The 20,028-nt window shown below is 31.5% G+C and overlaps 2 protein-coding genes across 2 annotated transcripts; both read left to right on the top strand.

The window, feature by feature from the left end:
• Positions 1-8,481, top strand: LOC111711928 (connector enhancer of kinase suppressor of ras 3; the record flags this gene model as incomplete). Its single annotated transcript, XM_023486410.1, is given in 6 exon segments — positions 1-136; positions 2,894-2,982; positions 4,314-4,438; positions 7,111-7,297; positions 8,178-8,378; positions 8,427-8,481. Coding segments are annotated over 6 exon segments (793 nt in total), but the record flags the coding sequence as incomplete, so codon positions are not given.
• On the top strand, positions 8,157-18,760 carry LOC111711924 (serine/arginine repetitive matrix protein 1-like). Its single transcript, XM_023486407.1, has 5 exons — positions 8,157-8,378; positions 12,162-12,261; positions 13,248-13,818; positions 14,991-15,315; positions 18,253-18,760. Exons 3-5 carry the CDS (start codon positions 13,248-13,250, stop codon positions 18,662-18,664), a joined length of 1,308 nt encoding a protein of 435 aa, XP_023342175.1. The 5' UTR covers positions 8,157-8,378; positions 12,162-12,261; the 3' UTR covers positions 18,665-18,760.
• The last annotated feature ends 1,268 nt before the right edge of the window (positions 18,761-20,028 follow it).

The raw sequence follows: 20,028 nt of genomic DNA, 5'->3' as shown, positions 1-20,028 counted from the left end.
GTACCCTGAGACGGTTGGTAAACAGACAGTTCCAGGACTAGTGATGTCAGCCGTCGGGGACGTCCTTGAGAGTGTCCGCGTCCTCTTGTCCTGGCTGGAGAGGACGCCGTTTCAATTTAGTCCTCAGTTTCTCAAGGTGAAAAATGGTTTTTTTTCTTGAACTTGTATTATTGGAAATGTTATTGAATAATTAAGGAACGAGAAAGATTAATATTAAGAAATTAAATTGTGTCACATGATAATAACAAGATGTAATCCTGTCATGAGAAATGGACTTTTGCAATATCACCATCTAAATTCATGTTTATCTATCTATTTATTTATCTAATATCATCTATCCAAGATTGGAGAATTTCAAAGATTTTGCAAAATGCATCTCACTAAATTAACACAATTTCATAGTTTTCATAATTTTGAAAAATTCTTTTGGTTTTTAATTGGGTTGATTTATTTTCATAACTTTTTTCACTGCACTCTAAATGTCTGGATGAGGATTGAGGGTTTCGTCTTGTTGCATTTTTTTGTCAAAAAAAATTGTTTCTTAATTGTGTGAATTGAAAGTTAAATTTTGCTTAAAAAATATCTAAAAAAGGTAAAAATTTCTGTTTTTAAAAAAGAAAATTAAAACATATTAACTAAACTATTTTTCTCCAAGGAAACATTCAATTAGAGATTATAATTTTTCTTTAGAATCATTGATTTCTAATCTGTAAACCAATTTGTTACCTTTCGGTAGATCTGTAGTAATTTGATCAGTAATTGATCAATTTTGCGTCTAATTCTAGTTTTTAATTTTAAAAAAGAACTGTTTTGGTCATTTCAAGTGCCCGGGCATTTATTGAGTGACATATCTGATTCACATTCACAATGGTATCCTTTAAACCTTTGTCTTACAGAGGATTAATGAGACATCCACGTTTTTATAGATTGTAATTGATTATTTTGAATTGTGGTTTTACTGTAAAAGGAACTGGTGGATAAAGGATTTCGATTGTACGATTGTAGGATTGTACGACTGTACGATTACACGATTGTACGATTGTGAATAACGTCTAAAGTCTATTTAAACAAAAACATGTTAACCAGTGTTGCAATGTTTAGAATGTATAACAAACCATGCCTTTACGCTCTGATTGTCAACTGTTAACCCTGTTAATCCAATTAAAAAATGTATGTTAAAAAAGCGTGTTTAAAATTAAAAAAAAGTTTTTTCTTTTGAACCTTCATTGGAAAACGTTAAAGTTTTGTCTATTCTGTCATTTAAAAAATATATTTAATCTTTTTTATTTTTGATAAATTCTGATAAATTACCTAAATCATCTTTATTAAACTTTTCTTAAAAATATTCTGATTCCTCTTAATTTTTCTATTTGAACCTCCAATTCTTTTTTCACTCATTTAATTGTTGGCTTAATTTTTGGAAAACTTTATATATTTTTCCCTCCGCCCTCTTTCTCAGCATTTTTGACAAAATTTGAAACAATTTGGCTTATTGTGGTAAGTGTAAATAGGTATGTATTTGCATTGTCTGAAATCTAACTGTCAACTTGGAAAAAAAACAAGAAGATTCAAATCTCGCAGTTTTGTAAATATTCTCCGAATATTTGCATTGAAATATTTCTCCTCTACAAATTATGCTTTTGAAATATAAAATGTAATTTTTTTTTCCTGATAAAGACCGTCTTGAAATGATATTTTTAGAATAAAGGTTTTTGATATTTATCATCGACTAAAAAATTGTTTTATTTTTATTTTGTGTTTTCAGTTTGCTAATTTAACATATCCATTTAGGAATCACAATTAACGAGAAATTACTCTTTTTTTCTAAGGAAAAAGAGTAAAAACATTTTGACATGTCCTAATGTAAAATAAAATTTAAAACAGCAGTGATTGTTTTCCTGTTCTAAGCTGTCGTTTTCTAAATTAAAAAATACGCATGACAAAAGAATTTTATTTTACTAATATCAAGTTTTGTAACTATTGAAAATCGATTTTGTTTTTCTTAGCATTTATAGGGTTTGGAAATCAACTTACCTTTGCAGTGGTAATTCTTTTGAAATTAATTTTTTACCGATTCCATTATATTGAATGTTTAGGTTCGAACAATAATAATAATGAAAATGATGAGTATTTAGGTTTGAACAATCCTGATAATAATGAATATTTAGGTTCGAACAATCCTAATAATAATGAATATTTAGGTTCGAATAATCCTAATAATAATGAATATTTAGGTCTGAACAATCCTAATAATAATGAATATTTAGGTTCGAACAATTAAAATAATAACGAATATTTAAGTTCGAACAATTAAAATAATAACGAATATTGAGGTTCGAACAATCCTAATAATAATGAATATTTAGGTTCGAACAATCCTAATAATAATGAATATTTAGGTTCGAACAGTCCTAATGATAATGAATATTTATTTTCGAATATATTCCTAATAATAATCAATATTTAGGTTCGAACATTCCTAATAATAATAAATATTAAGATTCGAACAGTCATAATAACAATGAATATTTAGGTTCGAACGGTCCTTATAATAATGAATATTTAGGTTCGAACAGTCCTTATAATAATGAATATTTAGGTTCGAACAATCCTAATAATAATGAATATTTAGGTTCGAACAGTCCTTATAATAATGAATATTTAGGTTCGAACAATCCTAATAATAATGAATATTTAGGTTCGAACGGTCCTAATAATAATGAATATTTAGGTTCGAACAGTCCTTATAATAATGAATATTTAGGTTCGAACAATCCTAATAATAATGAATATTTGGGTTCGAACCAACCTAATAATAATGTATATTTAGGATCGAACAATCATAATAATGAATATTAAGGTTCGAACAGTCCTAATAATAATGTATATTTAGGTTCGAACCAACCTAATTAGTATAAGTTTGGAGTTGGCAACAAACGCCCACAGAGAAGCATTTGCAGAACAGCCTATTGATGTTATCAGGTAGATATAAATTATATATATTTTTTTATTTCACCCCCTTTGTTTGTTTTTAACCATTAAATTGCGAAAAAACTAATGATAATAGCCTCAGTGTATGTTGACATGTTTGCATATTTATATTTGGCTTGTCTGTTATGTTCGCATCCAATAATCGTCTGAGTCCAAATTTTGTGTGCAAATTAAAATAATCCCAGTGGGAAGTTTCAGTCTTCGTATAAAAATTTGCATTAACAACCAAAAATTTTAGAAATCCGCCATTCATATCTGACTAATCCGGGAAATTTTATTTTGTTATTTTTCAATAATATATTTGAACAAGATTAAAGAACTTATTATATTTTTTAAACTGTTATTTTTGTTGACTTAGCAGTTTTAAAATTACTTTTTATAACTTAGAATATTTACTGTTTCATTTAACACGTCTATCATGTCTTTCATGTCTTTGATGTAAGATAAAATTCTGTTCTTAAGAAGTTTTTTCTTCTTCAGAATTCCGAACATTTCCTTGTTGAGCCTTGTTGGCAGAATTTTAACAAAATATTCTTTCCAAGTCTCCTTGTTTAATATTCAGTTCCTAGTTTTTTAGATTCATGCTCGGTAAAATATTAAATTCATACAACACCGGCATCGTGTTACTTGTCATATTTAACATTTTTTTATTTTCTTGTTCGAAAATATATACTTTGTGCATGGGTTGCATATTTCGATAAATTATTTTTAGATATTTTATGAAGCAATATCGTCAACTTTTCTTATTTTTAAAATATAAATTTTACATGCTTCATTGTAAATTACTGCGATTTTACCAATCGTATTTATTTTATTAGGCTTTTACTTTCTTTTAGCGCTAAAACTAGCGTTCTATATTGTCCAAGTCACCGTTCTATATTGTCCAAGTCACAGTTCTATATTGTCCAAGTCACCGTTCTATATTGTCCAAGTCACAGTNGGAGGGGGGGGAGGGGTTGAGTAGGTGATGTAACTGTGACCTATCAAAACTGTACAATAATTATTTTGTTAAATAAACAACAGCTTGTAAACAATGATCTCTGTCTTCGTAGAATATTTATCTGGATAATCCGTAATTACGGTTATCGCTCGGTCAAAATAATATCCAAATATATTATAACTTTCCCGTTACTCGGTTTTCTAAAAACTGATCCATACTGTACAGTATTCATAAGTTTCAAAACCGGTTTTCTTCACTACGTGCAATATTGGTCATATTTTGCAGTAAATGTTTGCACATAACCTATATTCCTCCATACAAAGACCAAAAGGAACTGTCTTAATATTTTAACATTACACTCTATAAATTCTGCTTTGTTTAGATCCTGCTGTGATAAGCTAGGTGAGCTGGCAGACTGTTGTATACGTGAGGTAACAGACCCGCTACTCCTCCAGCCGGCCAGCCTGGATGTTGCGACGGTCAGGAAGAAGACTGAGGAGGAGTTAGGTAAACAAAGCAATCGGCTTATCACTCCAGTGGGATGATAGTTATCTACCTGTGTGCTCAGTTAGCTGTACCGTACACTTCAACTGTTTACTAGTAATATACACTATAAGTTAGGACAGAGTCTCTATAATAATCGAGTAAGCAGTACACTCCAGATATAGTTCCCGGCCTGTACAATTAGAAAAGGATTAGCGTACATCAGCACTCTATACACTAAAACCTCGTTGGCTATATCAAATAGCTAAAGTCTAAAATATAAAGATTTACACGGATTACATCATCAGATTGTAAAAGTATAGAAATCAGAAAATTACAATTTAAAGGGAGTGGTACGATTCAATAAGTTTCATAATCCTTTGCCTTAACACAATGGGTGTTATTTAAAAAAAATATTGGATATCAAAAGACAAGTTTTTTGTGATGCTTTATTCCCAAATATTCATTTATTTTGCTCCTAGAAATCATTAAATTAAAGTTTCTTCTATAGACTCTTCAAACTATAAATTCCAGATGTAAGTGAACAAAATTGAAAATACTGATATTAAAGTTTATCAGATTTTTCGCTTCTAGTAATTACTTTAATCATTAATTAGTAGAATGTGTCTACACTTTGCCTTTGGGATTTTCTTGATAATTAATTAATGATAAATAATAATTAGCTTAATTAAACTGATAAACAGAAAGCTTAGAGGAAAATTTAAGATACAACTTTATCGAAACCATTTTTTGTAAATTAATGGTTGAGTTGTTCAATATTAATCTTTTTTAAAGACGCAAAATTTGCGTATAAAAATAATTTTTTTCAGGCTGTTCTCTATTTCAATTGAGAACATTTTCTCTCTGTATACAATGTAAAACAAAAGCCAAAAAGTTAGCGGATTTTTTTAACAAAATTTCATTGATTTAAAACAATTCAATGAAAATTGGATTTTAATGGAGGAAAATTTTGGAAAATTTGATCATCTATAAACCTTCCCTGGGGTCATGTTAGGTTCCACAAAAATTTGGGCTTGATCGGTTCAGCCGTTTTGACGTTTATTGGATACAAACAAACAAACAAACACCATGACAAGCAAAGTATATACATATAAATTCAATGTGTAAATTTTGCAAAAATTCGAAATTAGAGACATTCGCAGAATAAAATCTTTAAATTTTAAGCTTGTGGAAAACATGAAAATTAGTTTTAAATTAAAACTTGAAAAGGAAAAGAAAATTGATGTTTTTGTTCTCGTCAAATGTTTTCTAGAAAAGTAGATTACGTTAATGTCAACATTTTAATTTTAATTGTAAACCTCTTGTCTATTTTATCAAGGTGAAGTTTAAGTCAAACATTGATAAAAAGGTTCATAAAGTATCTTTTTGAATCTGAAGTGGGGCTCTTTATTTATCGAAAGGCCACTCGAAATTACGTGTACAGTCCCGTTAACGATGAATTTTTTTATTTCGTTTGTTTATCATTTGTGAATAACCCTTTTTGTTCGTTTTTTCCATCGTTCAAAAAGAAGATTTTGTTTGTTCTTAAAGTTATATTTTAATTTCCATCTATTTCGGTCGTATCTTACTGAACGATCGTTCAGTAAAATTTTCATTGATACAATTGTTTGTTCATGAAACAACAATCGTTTTTTTAGAATTTTTAAAAAGAAAATCGTTCTTTCATAAAAAAATCTATCGTTTTTTAACCCTATCCTTTTCAATGAAGATTTAATCGATTTTTTACAATTTTTCAAAAACCTTTCATTTTAAAAGTTCCCAACTCTGTACTTGATCTGTACTTGAACTGTACTTGAACTATACTTTACTTGGACTTAAATTGAACTGTTCTGCACTTGAACTGTACTGTACTTTTTCTGTACTTGATCTCACGTTGAACTGTACTTATACTATACTTAAACTGTACTTTCTATACTAAAACTGTACTTAAACTGTACTTAAAGTGTACTTAAAGTGTACTTAAACTGTAAATAAACTGTACTTGAACTGTAATTAAACTGTACTTGAACTCTTTAAGCTGTACTTGAGCTGTACTTAAACTGTACTTTAGCTGTACTTAACCTTACTTAACTGTACTTAACTGTAATAAGACTGTAATTAAACTGTACTTCAACTGTATTTGAACTGTACTTAATATGTACTTGATATGTACTTGAATTGTAACTGTTCTGTACTTAACTGTACTGTGTTTTATTTGTACTGTAACTGTATTGTACTGTACTGTACTTAACCTGTACTTAACCTGTACTTAACCTGTACTTGACCTGTACTTGACCTGTACTTAACCTGTACTTATCCTGTACTTAACCTGTACTTAACTGTAATTAACTGTACTTAAACCGTAATTAAACTGTAATTAAACTTTACTTGAACTGTATTTGAACTTAAACTGTATTTGAACTTAAACTGTACTTAAAGTGTACTTTAACTGTACTTAAACTGTACTTAAATTGTAATTAAATTGTAATTAAACTGTAATTAAACTGTCATTAAACTGTCCTTGAACTGTACTTAATATATACTTGATATGTACATGAACATGTATCTGTAGTGTTTTAATTGTACTGTAACTGTAACTTTACTGTACTTTAATTGTATTTGAACTGTAACTGTACTGTACTTGAATTGTACTTGAACTGTAACTGTGGAAACCCCTGAATTAATATTTGTTGTAGGTAAACTACCAGACTGTGGTTGGTTGGCAGACCAAGAAGGTTCTGCAACTGATGGGAGAAAATCCGGGAGAAGTGATTTTAACGCTCAAGAAAAGACCGAAGCATTCGAATCTCCTAGGACAAGTTTATATGAAACCATTCAGGAACTAAACCAAGTCAAAGCTTCTAAAAATCACATAATACAGCAGTCTCCATAATACTGTGGCATATAAAAACTTTAAAGTATACTATATCATGTTTTACAGATTAGTTCTTAAAAATCTAATGTTCATGTTATCTCAATTTTTTTTTAATTTTTAAACTCAGTTTTTAAATTTGAAAAAAATACATATTTATCAATATTAAATTAAAGAGATACATTCGGAGGTCTTGCTTTTCAAAATATTATGCATTTTAAAAAGCTTGAGATATTTTTATTTTGTCAAAAAAATAATTCATCGATAAAGAATCCTAAAAAATCAAATTCATATCAATTTCAACTTTGTATACAATATAAAGGGACTGTGGACTTAATTTCAATTCACAACAATTCACTTTATAACTCCGATCTGAGTAACAATGTTTGAAAAGGTTAAGTTATCACAACTTCCTTTATCCGCTCTGCTGCATAAATCAGTAACTTAAAGATGATACGTAACCACAATTGAAAATAATCAATTTTTTCATATCTCACTCATTTTTGATGAAACTACGGTTTAAAGGAGACCACGTAGAATCCGACATGCCACTTTATAACTTCCTTTTACATGATTTTTGCAGAGAGTGTTAATGAATGATTTTCAACAATATTTATTATTGATACAGTATAGACAGGGTTACCTACAAAGGATGAGACTTCAGAGACGACTCTACCGAATTTAAATGTGTGTTTCCCTCAATTCATGATTCTCTGAAAATTTTTAACTTTTTCTTTCTCTGTTAAATCATTTAATAAGCCAATATTCAAGGCAAAGGACTTAAATTAACCCTGGAATCTATATATTTTAAAAGTTTTTAGGTCATCTTTACTGTCTCATTCTTTTTTGGTAACAAACTCTGTTTGTCCTTACTAACTAATTGTCCTTTAGGACGGAGCTCCTTGTTGTTCCTGATGTAAGTATCCCGATCAAGAAGAAACCTCCGTCCTCCACCTCCTCCGACGAGCACCTGACGGAGGCCGAGGATTCGGACTCCGAGAATGACGAAGCGTTTCTACCTGTTGCAGCAAGCGTGGTTGTGGGACAGATTGAGAGGAATAAGATTAACGTATCTCCTACAGCATCCCTCAGGTATAACCATGGGTACTAAAATAGTTTAATGTAGTTATACAATTCTAGTGATTCGAGCTTCTGTACCTTGTCTATGTCATCGGTACAGGACACAACAGGATAGGGCATGGGTCCTAGAACTGTCTGCCGTATTCGCATCATCGTGATAGGCAGTTCTTTGGCGGACTGGGAATTCTCCACCAATAGTGTTAATCAGTGACGTCAGACATGTACACTGTACAGATCTTCCCGTACCGTATCAACCTTTCATTCGTGTGCAAGCAATTCGTTGCGATACCTTATTGACGTTCACTATAACTATAGACCATTACAAGCATTTACTATATCTGCCGGGCTAGTATATCCATTTGTGCGTCCCCAAAGTGCATCCTCCCTCTTCAATACTGCGTCCTCATTAGTACTGCAGTCTAATTTGTTCTCATTAGAACAGTCGCACTCCTCATGAGTGCGACCTTAATACTGCTGTCTCATTACTGCTTCCACATTTCACGGTAATTTGGGAGTCCTGGTTAAAATTTGGTAAACCTGAACTTAACAACCATTTTTAAACTGCTTCACGCCAATATCGACAGGTTTAAAATTAGAGATCAAAATATGTCGATACAGGCAGGATTTATACTTCGTTTAACTCAGTTTTACGTGGTGCATGCTTCCACAACATTGAATAAGAACAGTTATATTAATTTAGTCATTGCCTTATTTTTATTTAAGACTATTTATACCTTTTATGAAAGATTTAAAGTGATTGACATGATAATCTAAAAGATATTGATGGGAAAGGGGATATACTTATTCACGTTTCTTTCAGTGTTCCCTTCAGTATACAATTACACTGCGGGATATTAAATACTTATTCACGTTTCTTTCAGTGTTCCCTTCACTGTACACTGTACAATTACACTGCGGGATGTTAAATAAAGATTAAATTAATCAAGATTAAGCATGTTGTGTATATCCTCTATATCCACAACATTAAAGTTCCTTACGCCGGGGGGGGGGGGATATTTACAGGGAGGGTTGAGGTTTTTTCAAGGGCTTCCCTAGCACCCCTCCCCCTTTGCTGAACCTCTCGTTAGGTAAAATTCATGATTTTCTCTCTTTCTAACTTTATTGATTTACTCTCATCTAATTTATTAATGTTTCTACTTATCCTCTCTTCTTGTTAACGTCAACTTAAACCCTATCTCCCCAACCCTCCCCTCATTCACTCTTTGTTCATTCACATTTTCTGTTTAACCAAATAAGGCTTGTTGAGAATGCAGGGGAAACAAGTTCAGTTTAGAGATTTTGTATAAAAAGTGACATCCAGCGTTTTTGAGGGGAAAAACTACTGTCTGGTTAAAAGCTAGGTTGCACATATTTTGTATTTCTACTGCACTAATTTCCTTTTGTACTTGATGTCAAATATGGTCCTTCATTTGATTTATTTAACTAATTCTCCCTGGAATTCAGCTCAAGTCTTTATTTGGTTATCTTGTCATCCATGCATCTCAATGTAATCTACATCTACAAATATAGTCTTCAATGCTTGAAAAATGAAAAATATTTAGTTTTGTTTTAAAAGATTAAGAACATAATATTACTATATTTCGCTGGTTTATTAAGAGAGTTTTTAAGAGTTTCCAATGCTCTGGGGGGAAAATGAAAAGTTGGCAATCTTTTTTACCCTTTATTATTAGTTGTTACTCATACGTTATTTATTTTTTCACCTAAAAATCATTCAATTCACACATTTCACACTGTAAGAAGGTATTCGCTCTGCTTAGACATCCTGGTGGGAAAAAATTATTTTCAAAGGGGGGGGGGTGATGTCTCAAGATTATATATCCCTGTAGTAAGATTTCTTGAATAAGTATTCTGTGAATTTGAAACATTACAAGATCTAACCTTCAAGGAAGAGAAATATCAGAAGTTCTACTCTTTGCAATTTCTAGGATTCTTTACAATTCCTGATTCCTGGTAACTGACACTTCTTTATTAAACCACTGCACTTTCTCAAACCACTTTAACATGAAAGGAGTACAATGTACAGTACATTATACATGAACTTATGTTGGCCAAAATAATAATAATAATAATAATTATAATAATAATATTATAATATATTTCGGAAAAATTAGATACAGAATTACAGATATATGTTTAATTGGAATAAAAATGTTTCCACATAATTTATGCTCAATATTGGTGTAAAAGTCCACGGACTAAAAAGTGGACAAAATTTTTGCCCTTTGAATTAAACGCAAAAAAAATTTGTTCTGAAAACATTATTAACATTAATGGAAAGTGTTTATAAGATCTGCGAAAGTCTCTTAATCTCTCTTTAAAACCAAAGAAGAGAAAACAAATTTTAGGAATTTTTTCTTGTTTAAGAAAATAAAACATAAATAATTATTTTTAAGTCGAATTCCAACTCAGTTTTAAGCTGAATTCAAACTCATTTTTGAGCTGAATTCGGACTCAGTTTTGTGCTGAATTCGGACTCATTTTTTATTTGAATTCGGATTCATTTTTGAGCTGAATTCTGACTCAGTTTTGAGCTGAATTCGGACTCAGTTTTAAGCTGAATTCAGACTCAGTTTTGAGCTAAATTCGGACTCAGTTTTGGATAAGGATTCCGTCTTAAAATGGAATGGATAAAAGTGGTGAGAGGCAGTTAACTGAGCGGAGGCCGAATTTAAAGAATTTGAGCTGCGGCTTAAATTTATTAAATTCGGACACGGGGAACTTTAATGTTGAATACTCATAATCCTGATCAGTTGATCTCGATTTTCCCAGAGGATTAATACTTATTCACGTTTCTTTCATTGTTCCCTTTAGTGTACAATTACACTGTGGGTTATTAAATACTTATTCACGTTTCTTTCAGTGTTCCCTTCAGTGTACAATTACACTGTGGGATATTAAATACTTATTCACGTTTCTTTCAGTGTTCCCTTCAGTGTACAATTACACTGTGGGATATTAAATACTTATTCACGTTTCTTTCATTGTTTCCTTCAGTGTACAATTACACTGTGGGATATTAAATACTTATTCACGTTTCTTTCAGTGTTCNGGGGGGGGGGGGGGTTGGCAAAATAAGGATGTACTGTTAAATCAACTGTACAGTAGGTGAAGAAACTTAAACTGTAAGAACAATGATCATTGTACGCTGTACAGTGTACTGCAAGCTTTAATTAACTGCTCCAGATACTTAATTGTAAGAACTAAAACAGAAAATAAGATTAATTATGTGCAAAATGGCTTCAATTCTCGATTTTTGTTTGCAAAATATTTTTTTTTAATTAACATTTACTTTTTTATACAAGGTTAGCAGATTTTCTGATAAATATTTCAAGTGTAAAGCTTGTGCAGTCTGGATTATATACCCGGAATATTTTAATTAGAAGCTTTAGATTTAATACTCTTTAAACAAAACATTTTTTACAATTTTTAAATGAAGGGCCATTTAAAACTACGTCGAAATTTCCTTTAAGTGTGATATGGCTGAACCTGTAGAGTTTTTATAAACTGTATAGATAAGATGTTTGGCATATAATAGTTATCGATTCCTGATAAAATACTGATTACTCTTCATTATGCCCTTATATACTTATATATTCATTTATATACATAAAGCTTGGTATCCAAATATCCAATATATTAATATTTAGACGTCAGGAGAATGTATTTGGTTTAAAACACAAACCCTCATTTTTTCGACCTCTAAAAGAGATCTGTGCAGTAGAGTGTATATAGCTGTACTGTCCCGGCCTGTACTCAAGATCTGTACTGTTCTAGGTCTGTACTGTCACGACCACGGTCTGCACCTCAACGTCGAGCAACTATAAGTGGATCTCTTCCTCGTTCTCCTACTCGACCATACATCAACGTTAGCGAGGTTAGTTCTAAAGGAATGAACAAGTACTTTTTATAAGTCCGAATATATAGGGACGAACGAGTACTTCATAGTCCAAAAATATAGGACATAGACCAAATATGTAGGGATGAACGAGTACTTCGTAGTCCAAATATATAGGATATACTCCAAATATGTAGGGATGAACGAGTACTTCATAGTCCAAATATATAGGATATAGTCCAAATATGTAGGGATGCACGAGTATTTCATAGTCCAAATATATAGGATATAGTCTAAATGTATAGGGATGAACGAGAACTTTATAGTCCATACATATTAGGATATAGTTCAAATATATAGGGATGAATGAGTTCTTTTTAGTCCAAATATGAACGTGTATTTGTCCCCCTATATTTTTGAATGAGTATAGATGGTGCAATGCATGTTAACCTTTATAGTCCATAATGTTGTGTTATTTAAGCCTTTATTTATTGTTGTAGTCCTAGGAGTTAGTATTAGAGGGAACATTTGTTTATTTTGATTTAAACAATAATCTTGGGTCCGGGGGTTTATGCTTTTCCTTGATTGGCGACAAATCATGGCATATTTTAGGGGGTGAAAATAAAAATGAAATTTAATTTTTTTGGGGGAAAATAATTTTTTTTTTACAAATTTCACAAATAAATCAAGAGACGCTGAAAATATCATTTACTTCACATTTAAATTTTAAAAAATGTTTTTACAAGTTTCTTTTTTTCATTTTCCATGTTTTACTTCATTCATATTATACTTTTGAAATTGAAAAATAAATAATGCACGAAATCATATATTTTAAGATTTGTCAAAACTCAAATTATTTGATTGCGGACTGCAGTTTTTTGTGTTCTCAAAGAAATTCTGATTACTATATTCACAACATTTTTTCCCAATGAATTAAAGTATTCAGCATTTTTTTACTGTTGTCCGTTCAGTTAGATTATTTTTGTAGTTAATTTTTTTGTTTATTTTTATTTTGCTTGGCTTAGATGTGGGGGGAAAGCCATGACATGAGTTTCTCTACTATCAGCTCCCGAGACTCCGGCATGTCGACGATGTCAGTAAAAGAAGAATTTCGTTCTCAGCCCAACCCTCCCAGCCAGCAGCATACCGGGCAACCCTCCATACGGTCACAGGTTAGCTCCGCGCCTAATCTGCGGTCCCGCGCCTTCTGCAATCACAAGCTGGTTGGAAAGTCTGCTGCCAATGTTGAGTTTAAGAACGGATCCTTGAACATTAAGCTTGGACAACCTACTCATCTAGAGATGTCGGATAAAATTGTTCTTAAAGTAGAACATAGTTCATCGAAACATTGCTCTCCTCGAAAAGACGAATCTGTAAAAAATTGCGAAAGCTGGGATTCAACTATTTCAAGCAGAGCGTCTGTGTACATGAACGTACCAGGGCACAATGACGGTACAAGCATCAAGGAAGATAACTCAGAGGTTAAACATGTACAACATGTACAGGACGAGCCTGTACACCAGCATAAACAAGGGGAAGCCGTACAATTGCGTCAATATGTTAATGTTGACTTAGATCTAGTCAGTCGCAGTAAAAGTAAGTTTTAGATTTTTTACTTTTTATTTCGTTATTTTGTTTCTTAAATTATTGTCTTTTCTTGTGTTGTTATTGTTAGTTCTCAGTCTTAAAATGCGTTTTCACACTTAATGAACAGTAAAATCGGCAGTGACATATAGACATAGACATAGACATGAACATGGACATGGACATGGACATGGACATGGACATGGACATGGACATGGACATGGACATGGACATGGATATGGACATAGACATAGACATAGACAGACATAGACATAGACATAGACATAGACATAGACATAGACATAGACATAGACATAGACATAGACATAGACATAGACATAGACATAGACATATTTTAAAATGTCGTCTTAGTTTACGTTATTCTTCGATATTTACTATTATAAAACAACAAAGAAATACTAGCTTAAGTCCAAAAAGCATTGACCACCCTGGAGGGGGGAGGGGGATGATTAGTTGGCCAGGGGGGTATCTAATTGATTCCAAATTTGTTCTTTCTTTATATTCCTAACGTATCAGGCCTCTTCAATCCATGCAAGTAATATTGCACAAACGATATTCTTGTTGTAAAACATCATTAAACACCATTTTTTACAATACACATTATATAAAGTGTGCGGATTATTCTGTGTTCATGGGCAAATTTTAATAAACAAAAAAAATCGACTCTTCTCGAAGACAACCTTGATTCCGTCCGGTCAAAAACTTTCCTGCTCTTTCTTTCTCTCTCTCTATCTCTATCTATTTATCTATCTATCTTTCTATCTATCTATCTATCTATCTATCTATAGATATATATATTTATAGATACTGAAGGATGAATGGATAGATGGATTAATAGTGTATTGATGAGTAGATTGATATTACAATATTCACATCCTTTCTTAATTTATAATTTAGTAAGATGTTCATAAAACTTTATTTAGCGGGTAATTATAAGATTGAAGAAAGTTTAAAGGACACATAAATCTTAAACCTTAAAATCGCAAAGGCAGTGTTCAAAATTTAAGTAAATATAAGTATTTACTGTTCATGAACTGTTCATCCGGTGAAACGATCAAATGCAGATTAGACTCATTAGACTGAATTAGACCAAAATTGACTTTGAACTAAGTTGTCATTGAATTTAGACCTGGACATTTTTTTTAACTGATTTTATTTTTTAGATCCGCTGCCAAAGTCTCGAACTTCAAAACCCTCCCTAACATCAGGACGGGGGGGCGGGGAGGAACCGCCCCCCTCCGCCTCTCCAGGGCGTATTCCCACTCCGGGGCGTGGCAAACGGCCGGTCCCGCTCCCCCGCCGCCTTTCCGCGGTCGACCCCGGGGCACGCCCCACGGGGGAGCATGCCTCTATATCTCCAGTCACCACGCCCCCTGCCACAAAGGGGCGTTACCCCGGTAGCACGCCCTCCCCACGCCACAGCTCGCAGCCAGTCAGCGGGAACCCTGGGCAGAAGATTACTGCTACAACGAACTACAAAAGCTATAGGTAAAATATACTGACTTTATGTTTTTCTATCCAATAGAATGCTACAGGGTGTCCCACGAAACATGACAGTTGGTGATTGTTAAAAATGTCATCTTCCATAATTTGTTAGGTTGTTTGATGCCAAAGAGAATAATAAAAAATATATATGGTAGTTATATTATATTAAAATTGATTTCAAAGCGAACTTTATTTAAGAAAAAGATTTTTTTACAAGAAATAAATTGCAAAATTAATGTTATGACTAGTACAGTTTATGGAAGTAGACCTTCAAAACTATTCACCAACTGCATGTTTCGTGGGACACCCTGTCCCTTTAAAAACTTTTAGAAGAAATATGGATGCGTTATATCACTGAATTTTAAAAAGAGGGGGGAAAAAGTTCAAAAACATTTACAATATCATTAAATGACTATTTAGAATTTAAAAAAAGTCATATTTAAGGAGATATTTATGAATTTTGAATGGGACTGTATTGAACGCAATGTTTCGAAAACAAGCTTACTATTAAAGAGTATTTAAACTTTCTTTTAAAAACTCTAAAATTATTTTTCCCTTAGTGTTGAGATAGAAGAGTGTGATATATGTTCATTGTCCATTTTTTCAAGGCCTGCTCAAAAAAAAATAGATGGGTTCTTTTGACAATTATTAACATGTGCCACATGTTATAGCATCCACTTTTAAAGGGTTTTCAAATAAAGGAATTTTAGATCTATAGCTTTAAAATAATAAAAAATTATTCGCTTTTTAAAATTTTTTTTTGACACCGATCAGCCCCCCAATCTTGATGGGGTTGATTCAACTTGTAGGATGTTCAATGTTCCTCAACATCAACACTTGAAACTCTTGAAATGTATTGAATAAGTTTGAATTTTCTTTGAAAAAAAAATTAATTATAAATGAAAAAATAGATTTGAACAGAAGTTGGTTAAATCTATAAATAACTAATAGATTTAAATGAAATTGTATTTTTTAAATATTTTTTTTTCAAAAAAGATAGAAAATGAATAGGTCTTAAACATTATTAGAACACATTACACATTTTTACTTCTATTTTGTATTTATATTTATCTTTAAAAAAAACATTTATTTGTGAAATGTTAACAATATAGGTGAATTTAATATTTTTTTGAAGGTAGCAGGTTCTATTATTAGCTTGAAAATAATCTTTAAACGTGAAATACTGGTTTTCATGTTCATCGGACTAATTAAGATTCCTTAGTCCTCTGACTGTAATTCTCTCTCTGTAATTCTCTCTGGTTGAGCAGTGAGCAATGAGCATATCATGTTTCAACTCTCTTTTTCATCTTTATTTTATATTTTGGATAAACCTAGAGATTTTTTGTTGTTAGCGAAAAATGAAAGGGGTTATTGTCTAAACCTGATATAAATTTAGGTATCGAATGGTATCAATCTTTTTTTTATCTGATTTTTAACTTATGATTAATGAGAAAATTAAATAAAACATAATGCATTCTATAAATTTCACACTGATCTTTTACTTTCAGCATTAAAAAAATCTAAATTGAATTCGGTTCACTCAAATATAGTTTTAGTTTTATATGATTGCAGCCGCTATATGTCTCCCATTGCTCCCAAATGCTCGATTTCGCTGGATTTTATGCTACGAATCTGTTTTACAGTTGAATTGGAATACGATATTTTTCCCAATACTTCAGTGTGCTTGATGTTGTTACGAAGCAAAAAGTTTTACTAGACACTAATTAAATCACAAATTTAGTAAAATAGGTCTGTTAACACTGCACAATTGCGGCATCTTATGCTCAGTGAACTTTTAAAAGTTATTACTTGTTCGAAAAGTCGTCTTTCTATTTAAGAGTTTATCTGTATTTTTTCTTCATTACTCAAACATCAGATGAAAAAAATTGATACCATTCAAAGATGACTGAATTAATTTATCGACCCCTTCAGAGGGTTTTAAGTGATCCTTCATTTGTAAAATATTTAAACTTTCACAGGAATTTCCAAAATTTTTGAATTAGAAAACAAAAACAGATAAATGATATTTTGAATACCTGTGATCACAATGAAAACAAAATCAACCTTTATCTGATAAAAGTTGAAAATTTATATTTGGAAACTAAACCAAGGTCGAGGATGGGGATTTTGTTTCGAATTTTTACTCTTTCTAATGGAATGGAAATTTTCAAAATGTCTTCCATTAAAACATTTCTCCTTTTTCCCCCAGGGAATTGGTGAAGCCAGGGGGGGGGGGATTAAAAGAAAAAGTTTTACATGAAGTATCAAGAAAATATTCCTGCCGCATTTTCAATATTATAAAGTTTCTCAAGTTGAGAATATTCCTGGTTTCAAAATGAAAATATTTCTAAAGAATGTTCTATTGTAGGTTCTAATTTGTCGAGGAATATTAATGAAAATATTTCTAAAGAATGTTCTATTGTAGGTTCTAATTTGTCGAGGAATATTAATGATGTTTGTACATTTTAACCAAGAACTTTGGAGAAAGCGAAAGAATTTATAAATTGTCATTTTGACAATTTTTCAATGCTATTTTACCTAAATCTCGGTAATTGTAAAAAGTCAAATAGTGACGTAACTTAAAGAATAGATAAGAAAAAGTCGAAAAGCAAAAAAAGCTTTAAAATATTTATATTTTTCATATTTGGAAGATTTTAAAATATTTAATATATAGCGTTAGTATAGAAAAGATTTAATTTTAAGAATTATTTTAGAATTCTCGACAAATGCAAATAAATATAATAATAAATAATAAATAATAAATAATAAATAATAAATTTTTATTCAAATTTGTTCAAGGAAAGGCCGATTATATGTTAAAACTGAACGAATTTTCTAACATTTTCCAAAATATACGAAATATTTTATTTTAAAGTTATCATACTAGTTTTATTAATGATTTTAAAGTTTTACCTTTTTTTAAAGATATAATTTTTTTAGACGAGCAGCTCCGAACATACCATCGGTGTCCCCGGTGCAGAAAGAAAATAACGCGGCCGGAAACCGCCGGCGGCACTCGGCGGTCGAGTCAGACGGACCCGGCCACGAGTACTATACAATCTCAGAAGGAACCGGTTCTCCAGTCTGCGACGGAGACCGTGTAGGCTGGAGCGGAGTCCAACCTTCTTCGGTCTGGAACGGAGGCTCAAGGCCGATTCCGAGCAGACTGAGCTTTGAGCGTCCAGAGCACTATTCTCGCCTTTCAAGTGCTTCAAGCTGTGATTCAGGACACCCCTCCTCCCTCTCTCCAACCACTCCCACTCACGACCCTGCACAACCATATCCAAAGACAGGGCAGCCTGTCCTACCGCCCAGGAACTCAATGTCGTCTTCCAAAAATTTAAAATTATAATCAATTAATCAAACTTTCTTAGCGGATTTATATTAACCCTTTAATATCGATTAAACTTACACTTTACAGTTGATAAATACATTATTACTAAAAATATTTTGTTTTGAAGTATGTAGAATTTTTATTGCTTTAAATCAAGATCAGTTTTGAATTAGAACTAAGTACTCACTAGTCAAATATAGGGTCTTTAGGGTTTTTGGAGTTGATCTATAAAAGCAAGTATACAGTGTTGTTCTATGATGGTATAGTAACAGATTCACGATGAGTTTGAAATATTTCATGTAGAGCCCCTTATGCAATTGCCATTTGAAATAGTAATAAAAAAGTTTGTAAATTTCAAGGAAAAGAAAGAAATGTGAGTAGAAAATCCGCAAAATTAGAATTTGAATTAGAACTAAGTACTGGGTTACCCACAAAGGCTTAGACTTCAGAGACGACTTTACTAAGTTAAAACTGTGTTTCTTTATTTTTAGGATTTCCTTCAACTGTAGATGTATTCGTTTCTTTGTCCAATCAATAAAAAAGCCATAAAAACGTCATATAAAAGCCATAAAAACTTCATACAAAAGCCATAAAAAACGTCATATTTAAAGAATTTCAGGTCGTCTTTTTAGTCTCATCTTTTGTGGGTAACCCTGTAGTTTAAATAAGAAATGTCAGAGTTCGTAATATTAAGTTAGGAAAATTAAAACGTCAATATTATTCCTATTTATTTATACTTTCATACTGATTCCCATCATATTTTATGACACCATGAACCAAACCAGGATTTATCTGAAATATTTGATAAATGTTGCTGTCAACAAACCCTCCTTTAAATGAGTGACAATGAGGAAGATATCGTTGTTTCTTTCTTTAAATGTAATAATTTCTGGCAATTTGGCAAATTTATCATTAAAGATAAAAATTCCTAGTAATATTAAACTAACCATTTACAACTCTTTATTTCGATCATATATAGAATATGAAATTTCAGCCTGGGAGAAAAAAATGTTCGGAAATAAAACAAATTCACATTTTACAGAAGCGCGCCTTAAGATTAATTAATAACTTAAAATCCTCTTATCCTTAAGTATAAGATTCTAAATATTAATGACCAAACCAAGCTATATTTATGTATAAATATTGAATATACACATAAACTTCTTACTACATCTTTTGAAACAAATTTTAAGAAGCTTGAAAACTATAAAAGATTACTGATCCTCTTTTCCTTAAGTATAAGATTCTAAATAATAATGATGTGGTAGACTTTAACCAAGCTATATTTACGTTTAAATATACACATTAACTTCTTCCTGCATCTTTGAAAACATTTTTAAAAAGCTTGAAAACTTTGAAAGATCTCTTTACTTTCAACTTGA

This window comes from Eurytemora carolleeae, unplaced genomic scaffold (genome assembly GCF_000591075.1).
Source record: "Eurytemora carolleeae unplaced genomic scaffold, Eaff_2.0 scaffold1222, whole genome shotgun sequence".
Classification (NCBI taxonomy): Eukaryota; Metazoa; Arthropoda; class Copepoda; order Calanoida; family Temoridae; genus Eurytemora; species Eurytemora carolleeae.
The sequence above is the reverse complement of the archived record's forward strand: the minus strand, read 5'-3'. Positions and strand labels throughout refer to the sequence as shown.

Excerpts from the sequence above, each read along its gene's own strand:
- LOC111711924 (XM_023486407.1), top strand. The coding sequence starts at position 13,248 with ATGTGGGGGGAAAGCCATGACATGAGTTTCTCTACTATCAGCTCCCGA. Across the intron at positions 13,819-14,990 it reads TCTAGTCAGTCGCAGTAAAA|ATCCGCTGCCAAAGTCTCGA; the intron begins GTAAGTTTTAGA and ends TTTATTTTTTAG. Across the intron at positions 15,316-18,252 it reads ACGAACTACAAAAGCTATAG|ACGAGCAGCTCCGAACATAC; the intron begins GTAAAATATACT and ends TAATTTTTTTAG.